The sequence below is a fragment of the Aspergillus viridinutans genome (genome assembly GCF_018404265.1).
Source record: "Aspergillus viridinutans IFM 47045 DNA, scaffold_4, whole genome shotgun sequence".
In the NCBI taxonomy this organism is placed as follows: domain Eukaryota; kingdom Fungi; phylum Ascomycota; class Eurotiomycetes; order Eurotiales; family Aspergillaceae; genus Aspergillus; species Aspergillus viridinutans.
Window position 1 is genome coordinate 1,681,086 of NW_025091220.1, and position 15,488 is coordinate 1,696,573.

At 52.6% G+C, this 15,488-nt stretch overlaps 6 protein-coding genes across 6 annotated transcripts; 3 read left to right on the forward strand and 3 right to left on the reverse strand.

Moving 5' to 3' along the window:
- Positions 1-478: 478 nt before the first annotated feature.
- Aspvir_006579 (putative 3-beta hydroxysteroid dehydrogenase/isomerase family protein) lies at positions 479-2,044 on the forward strand (the record flags this gene model as incomplete). Its single annotated transcript, XM_043269774.1, has 3 exons — positions 479-710; positions 760-1,396; positions 1,450-2,044. 3 exons carry the CDS (start codon positions 479-481, stop codon positions 2,042-2,044), a joined length of 1,464 nt encoding a protein of 487 aa, XP_043125709.1.
- A 685-nt stretch (positions 2,045-2,729) lies between these two features.
- Positions 2,730-3,439, reverse strand: Aspvir_006580 (pre-mRNA-splicing factor SPF27 family protein; the record flags this gene model as incomplete). The annotated part of the gene is made up of 2 exons (XM_043269775.1): positions 2,730-3,343; positions 3,403-3,439. 2 exons carry the CDS (start codon positions 3,437-3,439, stop codon positions 2,730-2,732), a joined length of 651 nt encoding a protein of 216 aa, XP_043125710.1.
- Positions 3,440-5,568: 2,129 nt separating this feature from the next.
- On the forward strand, positions 5,569-7,920 carry Aspvir_006581 (neutral/alkaline ceramidase; the record flags this gene model as incomplete). Its single annotated transcript, XM_043269776.1, has 2 exons — positions 5,569-5,777; positions 5,835-7,920. 2 exons carry the CDS (start codon positions 5,569-5,571, stop codon positions 7,918-7,920), a joined length of 2,295 nt encoding a protein of 764 aa, XP_043125711.1.
- Positions 7,921-8,758: 838 nt separating this feature from the next.
- Aspvir_006582 (uncharacterized protein) lies at positions 8,759-10,456 on the forward strand (the record flags this gene model as incomplete). Its single annotated transcript, XM_043269777.1, has 1 exon — positions 8,759-10,456. One exon carries the CDS (start codon positions 8,759-8,761, stop codon positions 10,454-10,456), a length of 1,698 nt encoding a protein of 565 aa, XP_043125712.1.
- A 221-nt stretch (positions 10,457-10,677) lies between these two features.
- Aspvir_006583 (uncharacterized protein) lies at positions 10,678-12,742 on the reverse strand (the record flags this gene model as incomplete). Its single annotated transcript, XM_043269778.1, has 3 exons — positions 10,678-11,001; positions 11,057-12,601; positions 12,689-12,742. 3 exons carry the CDS (start codon positions 12,740-12,742, stop codon positions 10,678-10,680), a joined length of 1,923 nt encoding a protein of 640 aa, XP_043125713.1.
- A 928-nt stretch (positions 12,743-13,670) lies between these two features.
- On the reverse strand, positions 13,671-14,609 carry Aspvir_006584 (EI24 domain-containing protein; the record flags this gene model as incomplete). Its single annotated transcript, XM_043269779.1, has 3 exons — positions 13,671-13,854; positions 13,917-14,494; positions 14,559-14,609. The coding sequence occupies 3 exons, from the start codon at positions 14,607-14,609 to the stop codon at positions 13,671-13,673; spliced, it is 813 nt and encodes a 270-aa protein (XP_043125714.1).
- Positions 14,610-15,488: the final 879 nt, after the last annotated feature.

Genomic DNA, 15,488 nt, shown 5'->3' on the forward strand with positions numbered 1-15,488 from the left:
CAGTCCCCACTCACTATTTGTTGCAAAAAGCAATTGACACCCGACAATAGAATTGTCCAAGAGCATTGTATTCTGCTCAGATTGATTGACTGAAGCATATTTGGCCTCTTCTGCCTTCATCACAACTAGTTTTTGTTAATGATATCACGATGAAAAGGACAAGATCCAGTCAGCTCCTAAACATGGATCATGTGGACCAGATGCTTGTCGCTCGTCTAACCGAAGCGACTAAGAGTCTCGACCCAGCTCGCTTCGGTGGCCTTGAAAGATGATTTCAACCTCAGCAACACATTTCTCACCTGTGCTTCGCTCCCTGGGGCTCTGAACGTCTCAGCATGTGGTTGATGGATTTTGAGATCTACTACTTCAATTTGTTTCATATCGGTTGTCAGACGAACTGCTTCAGTCAGGGTGATACTGCTGTACACTCTGTTTCAAACCAGACGAATCCGTTCGCTTGAGCTTGCCGACCTGCCAAATGTCGTCCATTCTTCTCGCTGCTTGTATTGCGGCCCTGGTCGCCCTGTACCTCTACCATGTCAACCGAGCAATGACTCAAGTTCCGGAGGAAGCTCGTCTACTATCTCCTCACCGCTGGACCGTGGAGGAAATCAAGGAAGCTTATCGAAAGGCAATTGAATCCCCGGTAGATGTGAGCAAGTGCCTTCCTCCAAAGCAACATAGACGATACATTGTTGTGGGCGGATCAGGTATGTCAACCCGACCAATTGATCCAAGGCAACTGCTAATGGACCTCAGGACTTGTTGGAAATTGGATTGTAACCCATCTTCTTGCGCGCGGCGAGGACCCAACTGCGGTTCGCATTCTGGATCTCCAGTCGCCCCGTCAGCAGATCCTCGACCAGGGAGTGGCCTTCGTCAAGATCGATATCACCGATGCAAAGGCCGTTCAGGCTGCATTCGCGCAACCGTGGCTGCAACAGGTCGCCAGCCTTCCATTGACCGTCTTCCACAATGCCGCCGTGATCAGACCTGGAGAGCGACTCAAGACCTTTCTCCAATTCTGCAGCAGAGTCAACGTTGAGGGAACCAGGAACGTCCTGACCGCGGCAAAGCAATACGGCGCAAGTTGTTTCATCTCGACCTCGTCCGGATCCGTGCTTCTCCGCCGTCCATCGTTCTGGATCGCGCCCTGGACCAAGTGGCCCAAGGGCGTCGTCCAAATCCTCAGTGATGCGACAGAGGTGCCCAAAGAGCACGACCAGTTCTTCGGCAACTACGCCGTGTCCAAAGCCGAGGCCGAGCGCATCGTCCGCGCCGCCGACAGCCTCGAATCCAACTTCCGCACGGGCTGCATCCGACCCGCCAACGGCATCTACGGCGTCGGCGACACCACCATCACAGGAATGTATCTGCTCAAGGGCGGAGCTCCAAGGTACGTTTCCTCCATCCCCTCAAGGAAGACTACAAGCCTAACTCCGTCAACAGCTGGACCTACCCCGTCATTCAAAGCTTCGTCAACGCCGAAAACGTCTCCATCGCCCACCTCCTCTACGAGCAGCGCCTGCTCGAGCACACGGCATCCCCAGCCCAACTCCCCAACATCGGCGGCCAGGCCTTCACCGTCACAGACCCAAACCCCGCCGTCGCCTTCAGCGACCTCTACCTCCTCATGACCACCCTCACCAAGACCCCCATCCGGTTCCCGCGCGTCGCGCCCGTCCCCCTCTTGCTTCTCTCGTATCTGCTGGAATGGTACGCCCTCCTCCAGCACCTCTACCTGCCCCGTCTCCTGCCCAGGATCACGGGCGATCTGGCGCCGCTCCAGCCCGCTCTGTTCGCCATCTCGGACGTGCATACTTTCGCGGACGACTCGCGTGCGCGCAAAGCTCCCGCCGACGGGGGGCTGGGCTACGTTGCGCCCATTACGACGCTGGAGGGGATGTGCAAGCAGGTGCTGGAGTGGAATCGGAGTGCTGGCGCGGAGACCGTTGCTGCGGTTGCGGTTGGCGGGAAGGGGGTGGTTAGTGTTTCTGAGGGAGGGGTGGATGTGAATCTGGTGGTTCCTTCGAAGAAGTTGTGACCGTGTAGTATCTGATCTGGGTCAATGAAATTCTCGTGGGAAAATACTTGATGTGGTATAATCTGCTTTGCATTGCTTACGTGCTGGCTACTTCTAAGTTGTTGCAATTCTCGAATAGCACATCATGACCTTATCTCGACGGACATTTACATGAATTGCCATTGCCATCAAGATGCTGTCTAGACCTCGCTGTATTCCAGGAAAGCCAAAGTGGAGATGTTTTCAGTCTCCACTAGATGACCGATTCCTCAGGCTGTCTTTCCATTGAGCCTCATCTAGATAGTACCCACAACTCGCTGGATTGTCACAGAATTTGCAACATTGGTAGCGTTCAAGGAGTTGCATCACTCCTGCCGTAAATGCTTTAAGCAGTGCCAATCAACCCGACATTCTTGATCGCAACCAAGTGGCGGCGGTTTTCCACCGCTCGATTCCGGCACGAGATGGTGCCTGCCAGGACTTTTCTGTGGGCCACTATGCGGCCTTGGTGTGTTCGCCTTGTGAGCCGATGCAAAGCGACTGAAGGTGTTTTCTGAACGCGAAACCGGCCATAGTAAGGAGGCACGTTGGACGGAGAAGCCCTGCCTCCGCAGTCGTTTTATTGTACCCCCTCCAATTCAGTCATAAACAGAGTGACCCAGTGGAAACCCACTTGCTGCACAGTATCATTTGTGCGGGTCGATCACTACCGCGCCTGCTGCTGAGCAAGCCGACGTCTCTGCTCCAGAATCTGCAATCGCAATCCCTCCGAGGCCAGTTCCACGTCAAGGATGGCACTGACGCCCCGCTTCCAAGTCTCCTCCAGGCTCACCATCTCGCCCTGGCTGGCCTCCTGGGCAAGCTTCCTCTGCTTGTTCACCGCCTCCGCCGCCTCTTTGGTCTCGGCCAACTCCTTCTCCAGACCCCGGAGAATATCCTCCAGCTGGGAGTTGCCAATTAGCCACGCGTTCTTGCCGTACTCCTCCAGGAGCGCCAGATTCTCGTGTCGCATGGAGAGATGCGAGCTGGCGGTGTATGCTCTCTGCAGGGTGCGGCGCCATGCATCTAGTTCAGGGGCTTCTCCGTCTGTCGAGCGCGCAGGCGGCTCCGGTGCCTCGTAGCGTGATAGGTCAATTCCGCCGGTCAAGGGCAACCCGGCGGCCTTGCGGTCAATCTCCTGCTGTATAAGAGGGGAGAATCGCGGTTCTGGGAGCTCGGGGATGGCGGGATGAAGAGTCGAGGCATGGTCGGGGGGTATTTCCGCTGCGACGAGTTGCTGCGCAGCTGCGCGTGCTTGAGCGGATGGCTCAGCGTCGATGTCTGGTCAGAAGGTCAGGAGTTGTGGCCGGAAAGACGTGTGGCAGACTGGGAAGACTTACAAGGGAGGGAGTCGTGAGATTCGTTAATGACTGGCATTTTGTTGGCAAATGAATTCGACAGCGATTAAGGTCTCAGTTTTGTGTTGAAGAATGCCTGGTGAGATTATCCTGAGGAGTCCTCTCAATCACCTGCAACGAAACACGGAAGCCGTCATTTTCGCTGTTGTCTTGGCGGGGAGGACATACTTAGTCAGCGGGTTTCTTTTCCACGGCCCGAGCGTTTCCCAACATCTCGTCGTAGGTGAAGGATACCTTGGAGAGCTCAGTTACCTCTCTGACGGAGTGAAAATATCAGTGGCCATGTTACCTGTTTTGCAAATCAGTATCTGCTATGAAGACCGGAAGTCCGTCCGAGATCGAGGCATAATATTGATCGGTTCTCACTCTGCAAGGTCGAAATCAATGTCAACTATGCACGGTGGCTGAAACAACTATCTTCGTTCTGCACGGCATGGTAGTATCTGCAGGTCAGATTGAATGACATCATGTTGTGTGCCTATCTCTGAAAGTTATATTAAGCCAAGTCAGCAGGACATCCAGTGCATAACTGCAATAACTAAGATACCCAGGATGTGACGATCCAAGGCTTGTCATTCTTGGTTATTGAAAACCACCAATGAAAGCACCTCGCTCTCAGAGGATAGGCCGAATGTCAGCTTGGATGAGGTGATATGGGGAAGTTGCCAACGTGCTTCGTTGTCTGAGTTGGTTCTGAGCGCAACCAACCGATATTCGAGTCATCGCGATGGTTGTCTCGCCGCGGTCCACGATCATACCCCGCAATATTTACTACTACGTTGTTGATCACGGTCAGCTTTGTGCTAGCTAGACTATGGATACTTGCTGGCTATATGGTGCTTCGAGAGCTAACAACATTCACAACGTCCCGCGGATGGTTCAACAAGTTACAAGACAGTAAAGTGATCGGAGTTCCAGTCAGGTCGTGACTGCTATGACCTGGGGTTAAGGACCGCGAGGGCACCGTTGTCAACAGATTTGAAGAAAAGAGAGCTAGATGCAATGCACCAGAAGAAAAAATCAGGGAAATGAACTCCGAGAAGCAAAACGGCTTGGGACGCAGTCGCATTGACTGCTCCCCAACCCGCCCAGTCTCCCTCTCGCATCTTCACAGTAGTAAATGGGTGGAGACGAAGAGGGACTGTTGTCTAACCCGCCTCATACTCGTTTCGTTGAAATAATTGACAGGAGAAACGAGCAGAGGCGGACTCGAACCGGGGTGCAGGAGTGCAGACTACTGACGCGCAGAAGTTGTGATTCAGATATGTGAATCTACAGCTTCTGCAGGCGTTCTGCCGCTGCACTACCGACCCCGGTTGGTTGACTGGAGAAGATAACGCGGGCCCATCTGTTGCATGGTGGACTGCCTAAAAGGGTAAGGCTGCTTGGACGCTTGGGTGCCTGAGAAGCAGGGCATCTTGCTATGAGATCCCTTGCTGTAGCATAGCAGAGGTCGATTTGAAGTTTGCCGGGGAGATACACAAGCAAGCGCGAGTGCATACTGCTCACTTTCTTCATTGATAATGGCCCTGATATAGCATCACATGCGATCTGGTTGGGAGCTTGGCCCCTAAAGAAGTATGCAATATCTCTAGAGAACTAAAAGAACAAGCCTAGAAGCCTAAAAACTCAGGATGCATACGGAATTACTGATAGCCTGAAATGGAAGTATCTCCGTCTGACGAACCATCGTGACAAACCTCCACAAGGCCCCATATGATTTTCCATCAACCATAAACAACGACCCACTGATAAACACTCATCACAATACCATTGCATCACCATCACCACCAACAAATGCCGTCTTCTGCAGCTCTCATGGTACCTTTTTTGAAGGAAGCGGGGAATGAACGACCAGGTACCCAATCAAGTATAGCAGCGACGGGATGGCAGTGTGACGACGGCAACAAGCGATGCTACCCTCTGCTGCATTCCTGTTGATACGAGGTCATTTCCTGTTCCTATGTGGCCTTTGCTTGAACTCTATCAGCCTGGCCATTCGGAGAATAACAATGTGATTCGATTGATAAGAAGACGGCGACTCCCGCGGGAAAAAAGCAAGAAGCAGAAACCTACTTTTCTGATGTCATCACAAACACAACCCGCGTAACCTGAGCTTGGACTGTCCGCACAGTTTCGTCCGCAAACATGGCGAACTTCAGACTGGGAGTGGCATTGGCCGGGACTCTTGTGACGGCTCTTGTACTGTTGCAGCTGCTGTCTATTGTGCAGACCTACAATTCACCGCCCAGCTTCAGCTTTGTTGACAAGGGATCGCGATGGGAGCACAGGGCGGCAGATACGGTCTCTGATGATAGCGTTTTTCTGCTGGGGGCTGGAAAGGCAGACATCACTGGGTACTGATAATTATATTTTGCTTATGGATGGACATCCCGCTGACTCTATGGTGATAGCCCGGTGGTGGAGGTAGCCCTCAGCGGATATGCTATGCTGGATCAGATTGGCACAGGCCTGCGACAGAGAATTTATTCCCGCTCCTTCATCTTTGCAAATCCAAATCAACCAGACGACACCTTTATTTACATCGTCATCGATGCGGTGACAGGTGACACTGCCGTGCGGAATGGTGTCCTCCAGGCGCTCGCGAATCTGGGAGGTGATTATGCGCGCTACGGCGAGCGCAATGTCGCATTGACTGGGACGCACTCTCATTCAGGGCCTGGCGCCTGGAACAACTATCTACTTCCGCAGATCCCTAGCAAGGGGTTCGATAAGCAGAGCTATCAGGCTATCGTTGACGGCGTTGTCCTCTCCATCCAACGCGCTCATGAAAGCTTGGCCCCCGGTCGCTTGAGCTTCGGCTCCATCGATATCGAGAATGCAAACATCAACCGGAGCCCTTATTCATATGACGCCAATCCGGAGGACGAGAAAGCACGCTACTCGGCCAACGTAGACAAAACAATGACCCTCTTGCGATTCGACAGGGAGTCGGACAACAAGACCACGGCCATCCTGACCTTCTTCCCGGTACACGGCACCTCTCTCTACAACAACAACACTCTCACTACAGGCGATAACAAAGGCGCCGCCGCCTGGCTCTTTGAGCGGAGTGTCCAGGACGATGCGAATTTCGCCGACGACTTCGTAGCCGGATTCTCCCAATCCAACGTTGGCGATACGAGCCCCAATGTGCTGGGCGCATGGTGTGAAGATGGATCTGGGCAGATGTGTCGCTACAGCGACAGCACCTGTGGTGGCAAGACCGAGGACTGCCATGGTCGCGGGCCCTTCTTCCGTGAAAAGGATAACGGTGCGAAGAGCTGCTTCGAGATCGGACGACTTCAGTACGCCGCGGCCAAGCAGTTGTATAGCCAGATGGATGCGAGTAATACTCGGATCACTGGAAGCTCTAATGTTCGCTCCTTTCACGCTTACCGCGATCTTGCTGGCTACACATTCCAGTCGCCGTTCGATTCTAGTATGCTGACGACATGCTCGGCGGCACTGGGCTTCTCTTTCGCCGCCGGTACGACTGACGGACCTGGCCTGTTTGATTTCACCCAGAATAGCTCTGGACCTGCAGAGTCCAACCCATTGTGGTATGTCGCTCGGGCTTTTGTTCATCAGCCATCGGCAGAACAAAAGGCGTGCCAGGCGCCCAAGGATATCCTCCTGGACGTGGGAGCCAACACGGAGCCGTATGCGTGGGAGCCGAATATTGTGGACATCCAGGTCCTCCGTGTAGGTCAGCTGTTCCTCATCATCTCTACGAGTGAGGCTACAACCATGTCTGGACGGCGTTGGAAAGAGGCCATTGCAAAGTCAGCCAAAGACGTTCTCTCTATTGCCAGTCCCTTGGTCGTGTTGGGGGCTCCTTCAAACAGCTACGCTCATTACGTTGCGACAGAGGAAGAGTATAGCAGGCAACGCTACGAGGGCGCGTCCACGCTCTACGGGCCGCACACGCTCGCCGCGTACATCAATCTGACCCTGAGCTACCTCCCTTATCTAGGCGATTCGCCCAACCCTGCCAGTTTACCGGAGATGCCCACCGGCTTGCAGCCGCCTATAAACACCGACAAATCACTGAGCTTCATCCCGGGTGTCGTATACGACAATGCTCCCATTGGAAAATCATTTGGTGACGTGGTGACCTCGGTAACCAAGACCACGTACAAGCCTGGCGAGACCGTCAACACGACATTCGTCGGAGCCAATCCGCGAAACAACCTGCGTCAGGGATCTACATTTGCAGCCGTCGAGCGACAGGACTCTTCCTCAGGCACGTGGGAAGTTGTGCGTACTGACAATGACTGGAACCTGCTCTACCATTGGACACGGACCAATACTGTCCTGGGATACAGTGAGGTGACCCTCGAATGGCAGATCGAGGATGACTACTACAACGTCGGCAACCCAAAGCCGCTCCAGGCTGGAACGTATCGCTTCCACTATTATGGCGATGCAAAGAATGTCCAAGGCCAGATCACGTCCTTTGAGGGCATTGGCCAGCCATTCACGGTGACTCTGGGCTGATCATGTTTTATGATGCATGTGAAGGATGAATCATTAGCTTTATCATTAGGTATGAGTTATGAATACGAGTCTATGTTAATCAACGAATCGACGAGGTTATTAATAGGCCAGACTCGCAATCATCTCTCCAATAAGTATCAAAAGCCTTCCATCTTCTACAAATTTAGAGCAGACTCCAAGACAACGATGGGTACCTGTAGAGGTGGCAACGCATAGATCCTCAAAGAAACTTGCTTTCTCTTTATTCCAATAGACAGATCAGAGATCTTTAAATAATCAGGTCTATTTAAAGAGACCCAGCTGAGTCACCGGTGCCAATGGTGCGCTGCAGCCTCTCAGGGTCGGCGGTTGGTGCAACACCTCCAAGCGCTTCTTTGTCGCGCGCCATCCAACCTCGTCTCGACCACCAACCATCTCTCTTTGACATCGACCCTTGAGACAATCAACAAGATCCACAATAATGCATCTAGCCGTGTGTTCTTCAGGCCTGGATTGTCTGTCCCTAGTCATGCCAGACGCTAGCATTCTGCAGCCTAACATAAGGGCTCCTGTCATGAAAGCCTCAATCCTCTTATAACCTCCATTGTCTGCCAGAAGGGATTGTTCCTTGGCTAGTCTATCATTCTACTGATTGTCTGTCGCTTTCTTTATTCTCTTTCTTTTTGTGTCCTCCTGTCCTCCTGTCCACCATAATGCTCAATTAGCACGAGTCGACGTTCCTCGCACGAAACGTCCATCCACTCTTTCGGTCTTCTCATTATTTATCAAGCATACTTTCTTTAGTCCACAGCAGTCCGTCATCGATATTCTCAAATTCTCATTCTCTGATACCGTCGAAATGCAGTTGGTTCACCTCAACATCGCGCTCGCTCTTTTCGCTATAACCTGCTCGGCTGGCCCGATCGCCCAGTTTACACCCAAGATTCGAGATCTGGAACAAAACAGCCATAGCCCTGGACCTACAGTATATCCCAGCCCCTCGCCACTCGATATTCATGTACCAGCGGCTTCGGATGAAGCGAATGGTGGTTTGGATGTTGTTCCCATCACGCCTTCCGTGACGGCGGATGGTACTCAGGCGTCGGTGCTACAGGCTTCGTATACCTCTACTGAGATTCCTGGATCGTCGATGCTTCCGGCTGAGGGGCATTCGGGGACAGTTACTCCATCGGTATCTAAAGAGGTTACGTTGCCTTCGTCTACAGCGGACAGTTCTCGTGCAACAGCGGATAGTGGTACCTCTAGCTCTACTGAGATACCCGCTTCTTCCACACTTGCAAGGGAAAAGCATTCGTCTGCGATCACTTCCTCATCAGCAGAAGCTACTTTACCCTCATCGGAGACATCTGAGGTTGTTATTCCGACCACCTCTTACTCTCATTCGGCGTCCCACTCAGTGTCAACTCCGAGTGTGTCCAAGTCTACAACCTCAACCTCGATCCCTGTTATCAAGCACAGCCAGACGGCAGAACCTTCATCTGAGCTTTCTACAGTTACGCCCCTTTCAATCGTTGTCATTTCACCAAGCTCCGCTCCAGCAAGCACCCCCACCACGACATCCAGCCTGACCGTTGGTGTCGTTGGACCCTTGCCTGATGCCGGGACGACCAGCTCGTCTCCTCCTTCAACTACTTTCTTACCAACGGCTCTGCCAGAAACTGCTTCAACGCCAACGGTGACCAAGACCACGACGTCTAGCGCGACTGCTAGCGTGGTAGGACCGCAACCCGAGACGGATACAACCACCTCTTGTTCCTCTTCAACAGCATCTGCATCCTCTCTACCAGACACTACACCCACAGAGCCAGCAGGCCAAACCCGCAGCACCTCCAGTGCACACCCCACACCCACCACCACACCAAGCACAAGTACAGTCGGAAGGACAAGTACACCTCCAACCTTCAACTCTTCAACACCGGCCCCATCCCCATTCATCGGAGAAATCACAAGCAGTCAGCTCCAGGTCGCTAGCGGTACCGCCAGCGCCGACAGTTACGCCACACCCGTCCTCACTCCAGTAATTGTCCTGGTTACACTGGGCGCAGAACCGACCCCCACGGCAACGACAACGACAACGCAGCCAGACCCAGACCCAAACGCAAAAGCAGATCCAACAAGCACCCCTCCATCTGGCCCAGGCACTGACCCTAACAAAACAGGGGAGATAACCACGCTCCACGCGACAGCAACCATAACCAAGAGCGTGGTCGTGTTTGCTTCCAGCGCTCCTACGGCCGAAGCGCCAGCTCCAGCTGCTGGTGCTGCGGAGACGGAACCGGGATTGGGCTCAAAGGCAACACGTACGGGCACGCCTACGGCTACGACTACAACTACTGTCCCCTTCAGAGATCCGGGGGATGCCCATTTGTCCATTGTGCCTGTTACGCCGGGGGTGATGACGGTGACCACCACCAAGACCGAGACCGAGACCGAGACCGAAACCGTGACTAAAACGGAGAAAGAGACTGTGACTCAGACGGTGACGAAGACGGAGACAGAGACCGAGAGGGAGACTGTCACTTTGCGGGGAAATTAGCTGGTTTATTTCTTTTGTGGCTTTGGGAAAGTTAGAACTGTTAGGAACTGGAGTTTACGGGCGGATGCACTGTACACTGTACCATAAATAATAATTCTAATTTCCTAGATGTAGTCACCAAAATTGGCCATGATAGTTCGTTTGCATTCCGTTATACACAGTATATCCGCCCTGAACACCCGAACAACCCTAGTCTACATTAACCGATAAGGAAGCGATAATCAAAGCTCACTAAACACGCTGAATTTCGCCTGGTAATCCTTCAGACTCGCCCACTGGCGCAGCTCCTCCTCGTCTCGGTCCCGGTCGTTCAAATAACTCATTCTACGTCCGTTGGCGTGGGGGCTTGTCCCCGCCGTGCCCGATGTGGGCGCCGCGAGTCCCTCCAGTCGGATGAGGGTGTCGATGAAGGCGTGTAGATAGGATTCTGCCTCGGCAAGGGTGATGGGGTTGGGGCCTGGCGTGGAGGGTGCAAAGTTGGTCGTCTCGGTCCGTGAGTGGGGGAGGTTGAGCAAGGTTGATGCGACTTGGCGGACTTTACCGGTCTGACGGACGGGTTAGGTATGTTTCAACGAAGGGGGAAAAAGAGCAGATACGTACAAAGCTGGCACCGTTGGGTTCCATATTGACCTCGTTGACCGACCGTAGCAAGACAAACAGATCTCGAACGACGAGACGGCGTTCTTCTGCCATAGCCATCCCAATGTAATCGCTCTGAGCGGCATCGTCGATCCCCTTGTGCGCATTGCCCTCCACTTTCACTGAAGTTCCGGGTCCTCCCTCCTCGGAGGATCGGTGATACATCTTCCAAATGGCGTAGAGACTCCAGTACTTCTCTGCCAAGTAGGATCTGGTGGCTAGTTGGCTCACGTAGATATTGGCCTTCTGGATCTCGTACTGGATATGGCGCCGCTCGCGCATCCAGAGGTCCTCAGCCGCATGCGCGGAATCGTCCCGGTGAGGGTGGAGTGATAGCTCCGGTGGCACGTTGGCCAAAGCCGCTTTGGAATTCTGCAAACATTCGAATAGCAGAGCCCGTTGCCGCTCCCAGTCAACGATTTGTCCGCTGCCGAACGCAACCTCCCAAGCGGACAGGGAGTTGTACGAGTTATAGACCCTGACGTTGGCGTTGAAACCCACCAGCTGCGAAACTCGGTTGGCTGGCTGAGGTTCGACATGCGTTCTGAAAATAAACTCGTCGTCCACTTCAAGGGGTAATGGTGGGTAGCGGTCCGTCGGCGTCTCCGGAGGAAGATACATCGGGGTGTCAGTGGAGCCTAACTGCTGTATTGATCGGTAGCCGGCTAGCGTCACATAGAACAGTCGCCGCGCGAGCTCCTGCTCGATCAGGTCCACTGGGCGCTCAGCTGGACCACTGAGCCGATCCTGTGATATGCCCGACGAAGAAGAAATCGGGCTTGTTGGCCCCAAGGACGCCTGCATGGTCGACTGGCGGCAGAGATCGTACACATGCAACATCGTGCGGCACTCGGCAAGGTAGACCCGACATCGCCGGATGTTGTAGACATATGCCGAGCAGAGACCCAGGAAGTAGCTGATGGCAGCGTCATAGACTGTGGCGCTCCGATCGAGGTACCCGACACCTCGAGCTTGCACAGCAACATCATGACAGCGCTTGACCAAGGCTAGGGAGTGGGGAAAGGCCGCTTTCTCTGCCTCGGTCTTGAGATGAAGCTTTGGTCTCCTCGGGAAGGATGCCACCAGGCTCCCGATCATCGAGGCCAGGAGGGCCAGGAATGTCGGATTGGTGGTGTCCTCCCGTCGCTCAAAGGCGACGCGGAATGAGGGCTCATGAGGGATGGGGACCAATGGATGAATATACGTAAAGAAATCATCGACCAACAGCCGCGCTGTGGACAAAGGGCAGATGGATTCTACCGAAGATGGAATTGAAGTGGATGCGAGATTCTGGTTAACTGCGGATATCGGTGGAAGCGTCGGAGAAAAATCTGACGGACTGGGAGAGATTGAGGTAGTAGGAGCACTAGGTGAAGTTCCTAGTCTCTGTCTCTTCAGCGCCTCGGCATGACGATTCGGAGGGCCACGACGTCTGCTTGGTCTGTCATAGGTACAGGGGATGTCCAGGCTTGCACATGACCGACAGGGTGGTCCACTTGTATCACACTTTAGCCGATAAGATTAGCCTGGCGGTCCTAATTAAGATCAGATCTATGAAGATCTGAACTCGGCAAGAGGAGTACTTTCCTTAACCTTGCGTATACTACAAGCATCACATGCTTTTCGGAGTCTGGTTTTGTTGTCCATTGGCACTTCCGAGTGATTCCCTTACCATTTCCATGCCTCAGGCCGGAATCATCGGGGATTCAGGCACTCAATCCTGATGACAGCCGCTATGATGCCAACAGATCTCCGGAAGCCTTTCTCCGCAAGAGAGGTGATGCTCCTAATGGATCAATGATCCGGGGAACCGACAATTGTCGAATGACAACGACGACGTTCAAGGTATGGCCTCGAGATCCCCCTATATCTAGTGCCCGAGGATCCCAAAAGACGAATACAAAGCTACCCCACCACGCGAGTCACTGTCGGACGAAAGGTGAAAGATGGCACAGTGAGGATGAAATAATCAAAGATGAAGACAAGAGCCATCCACACGTAGAAGCGATGGTTTTGCCTTCTAAAGTTCGACGTTGCAATCCGAGACTCGGGGAGGTGATGAAACAGCTACCCCGAAAGTGGCGGGGATATCGGTATTGTACAATGAGGCACTTCGGCAATGCAAACAGTTACAGACTAGATACTGACTGGTCTGGATCTCGCATCAAGGCTTGGCGAGTAATGCTTGCAAGTACCTGTAAAGGCGACGGCATTCAAATAGTCTATCAAATGCCGAGCCGCTGGTCTGGAGACTTCGTGAATGTTACTGTTTCACCTCAGCACCCGTCACGTGACGCGTACCCCCTTTACTGGAGTCAAGTCCAAATAAACTTTCAATTATTAGACTACTGAGGAGACAAGACGACATCGTCAGGCCTGAACCTCCGAAGAGTCGACCAGAAGCTGGGGACGAGGATTCGACCAGACTCGCCAGAACAAAGAACTATCAAAGCCACAGGACCGTCCTTGGATGCCCGATTTAAGAAGGGAACTCCTCATTAATGCAAGTCACTAACGGCACATCGTGTTTCAAACTCGGCCAAACCAGTGGTATAAGGCCAAACAGGTGAAGGGTTTAGATTATATTGTCATCGTCATCATCATGATACTCATTAGTCATGCCGTCATGTCGTCCTCGTAAAGCATCACGTTTGTTCTCAATGTCTCTTACCCAGAGGGCAGACCCGGCCGCAGTTGACATGAGGAAGAACATAGATAAGGCAGGAATCAGCTGTAGAAGCAGAGCAACCGTTCCGAATCTGTGCCCACAAATCAGAAAATGACTGGCCGAACAGATCAATGCGCAAGACGAGATACATACGTAGTGTATTGAAGCTGCCGTCGACGGATCCTTTCCTTCCTTTGTTTCTTCGACAGATCTAGCATTTGGAAATACCGCCAGTGATGAAATGGGCCCCCGCGATAACCGGTCAACAACAAGAACATCGGCGTGCCTGCGACGGGGATGAAGTTCAAGGGCAGCAAGACTATAAACTCGATGATCTGCCGCAGAGAAAATGGCGAATACACCGCGCTGTGGGTCGGTTTACCCAGCCGCTTGATAACGTCGTCGCCCTGGGGATACAGGACCCTACAAGCGGTGACGAGCTCGCCATGGCCCTCGTTGACAAGAACAGCATCAAAGATGTCCACCAAGGTCTCGTCGACAAAAAATGCCTCAAACAGTAGCGCTACGATGGCCGCTCCTTCTCCAAGAACAAGAAATGCACCATTGACCCAAGCACCGGCGCCTTGGAAGATGGCGAGAAAGGCAACTTGTGGCAGATATGTGAAAAGAAAGAGGATTAAGTAGATAAATGTAGAAAGCAGGACGATAGATATCAAGCGCGCCCGAAACAGTGGCCAAAGAAATCGGTGCGACGCAAAGTAGTAAATCCCCTACGTGATGTTCATGAAGCGGTCAGCGAATATACAGGCAACAAGATTAGTAGGATAAACGTACACGCAAAGGATATAACCAAGCAGCTTTGCTGGGATCCCACAGCCCGTTCATTTCCGTCCCAGCCAAGGCAAAGCTACATCAACACCCTAGTATGTCAATCTCGTTGTGTTCATAGTTGAAAGAGTGATGTGATGATGCTCTCAAGGCGGTCACATTCAAACATGCCAAGAGAGCCATCCTTATCGATAAGCAGTAGTACCATATAAAACCAGAAATTTCTTCCCGCAACTCGACCTTTTTTCTTCTTTTCTCTTTCATACCAAACTGATCATCCTCCTTATTCACTCTGATATCCACATTTCTCAATGGATCCTGGAGGGGAAATAGGAGGTCAGATGAACGATTGCTGACTTACCCCAAATCCTTCTTACTTTTGTGGAGCGTTTGGAAATATTGACAGCGTACATCACTTTTCTGTATTGCTGGACTGGCCTCTGGGTTCATATAAAATGGACCAAAGGACAATTCGCCTGCACATTGCTGCATAAGTAGAGCAGGCTCATGATTTCCCGCTATAGATCTTATAATGTCTGCTAACAAAGTCTACGACTTGGCCAAGGTCGCTCACTACGGCGTTGGCTCTAATTCACTGCTCTGTCTGTCCCACCGCGACAACTGCGGTCTACATGGACGGCGTTCATGCCTACGCTCAGAGCTCCTGTGACATCAAAAGCATTTCCGCCGACCAACCATACGCCTTCCCATGCATTAGATTTTCAGCCTTCTCCGCCGAGAGAAGGTAGACCGCCCAATATCATCTTTAGAGATAATATCCCGGATACTTCTGCGTGGATTGCAAGGTCTTTCGAGCGCAGAATCGCGTTGAAAATCTCTGAATGGGTGCCGGGCGACCACCTTCATATTCGGGACCGCCCTTCGTTCACTTACGGAAAGGTGACCATGTTACCGTGGGCATTCATCAAGTTTGTG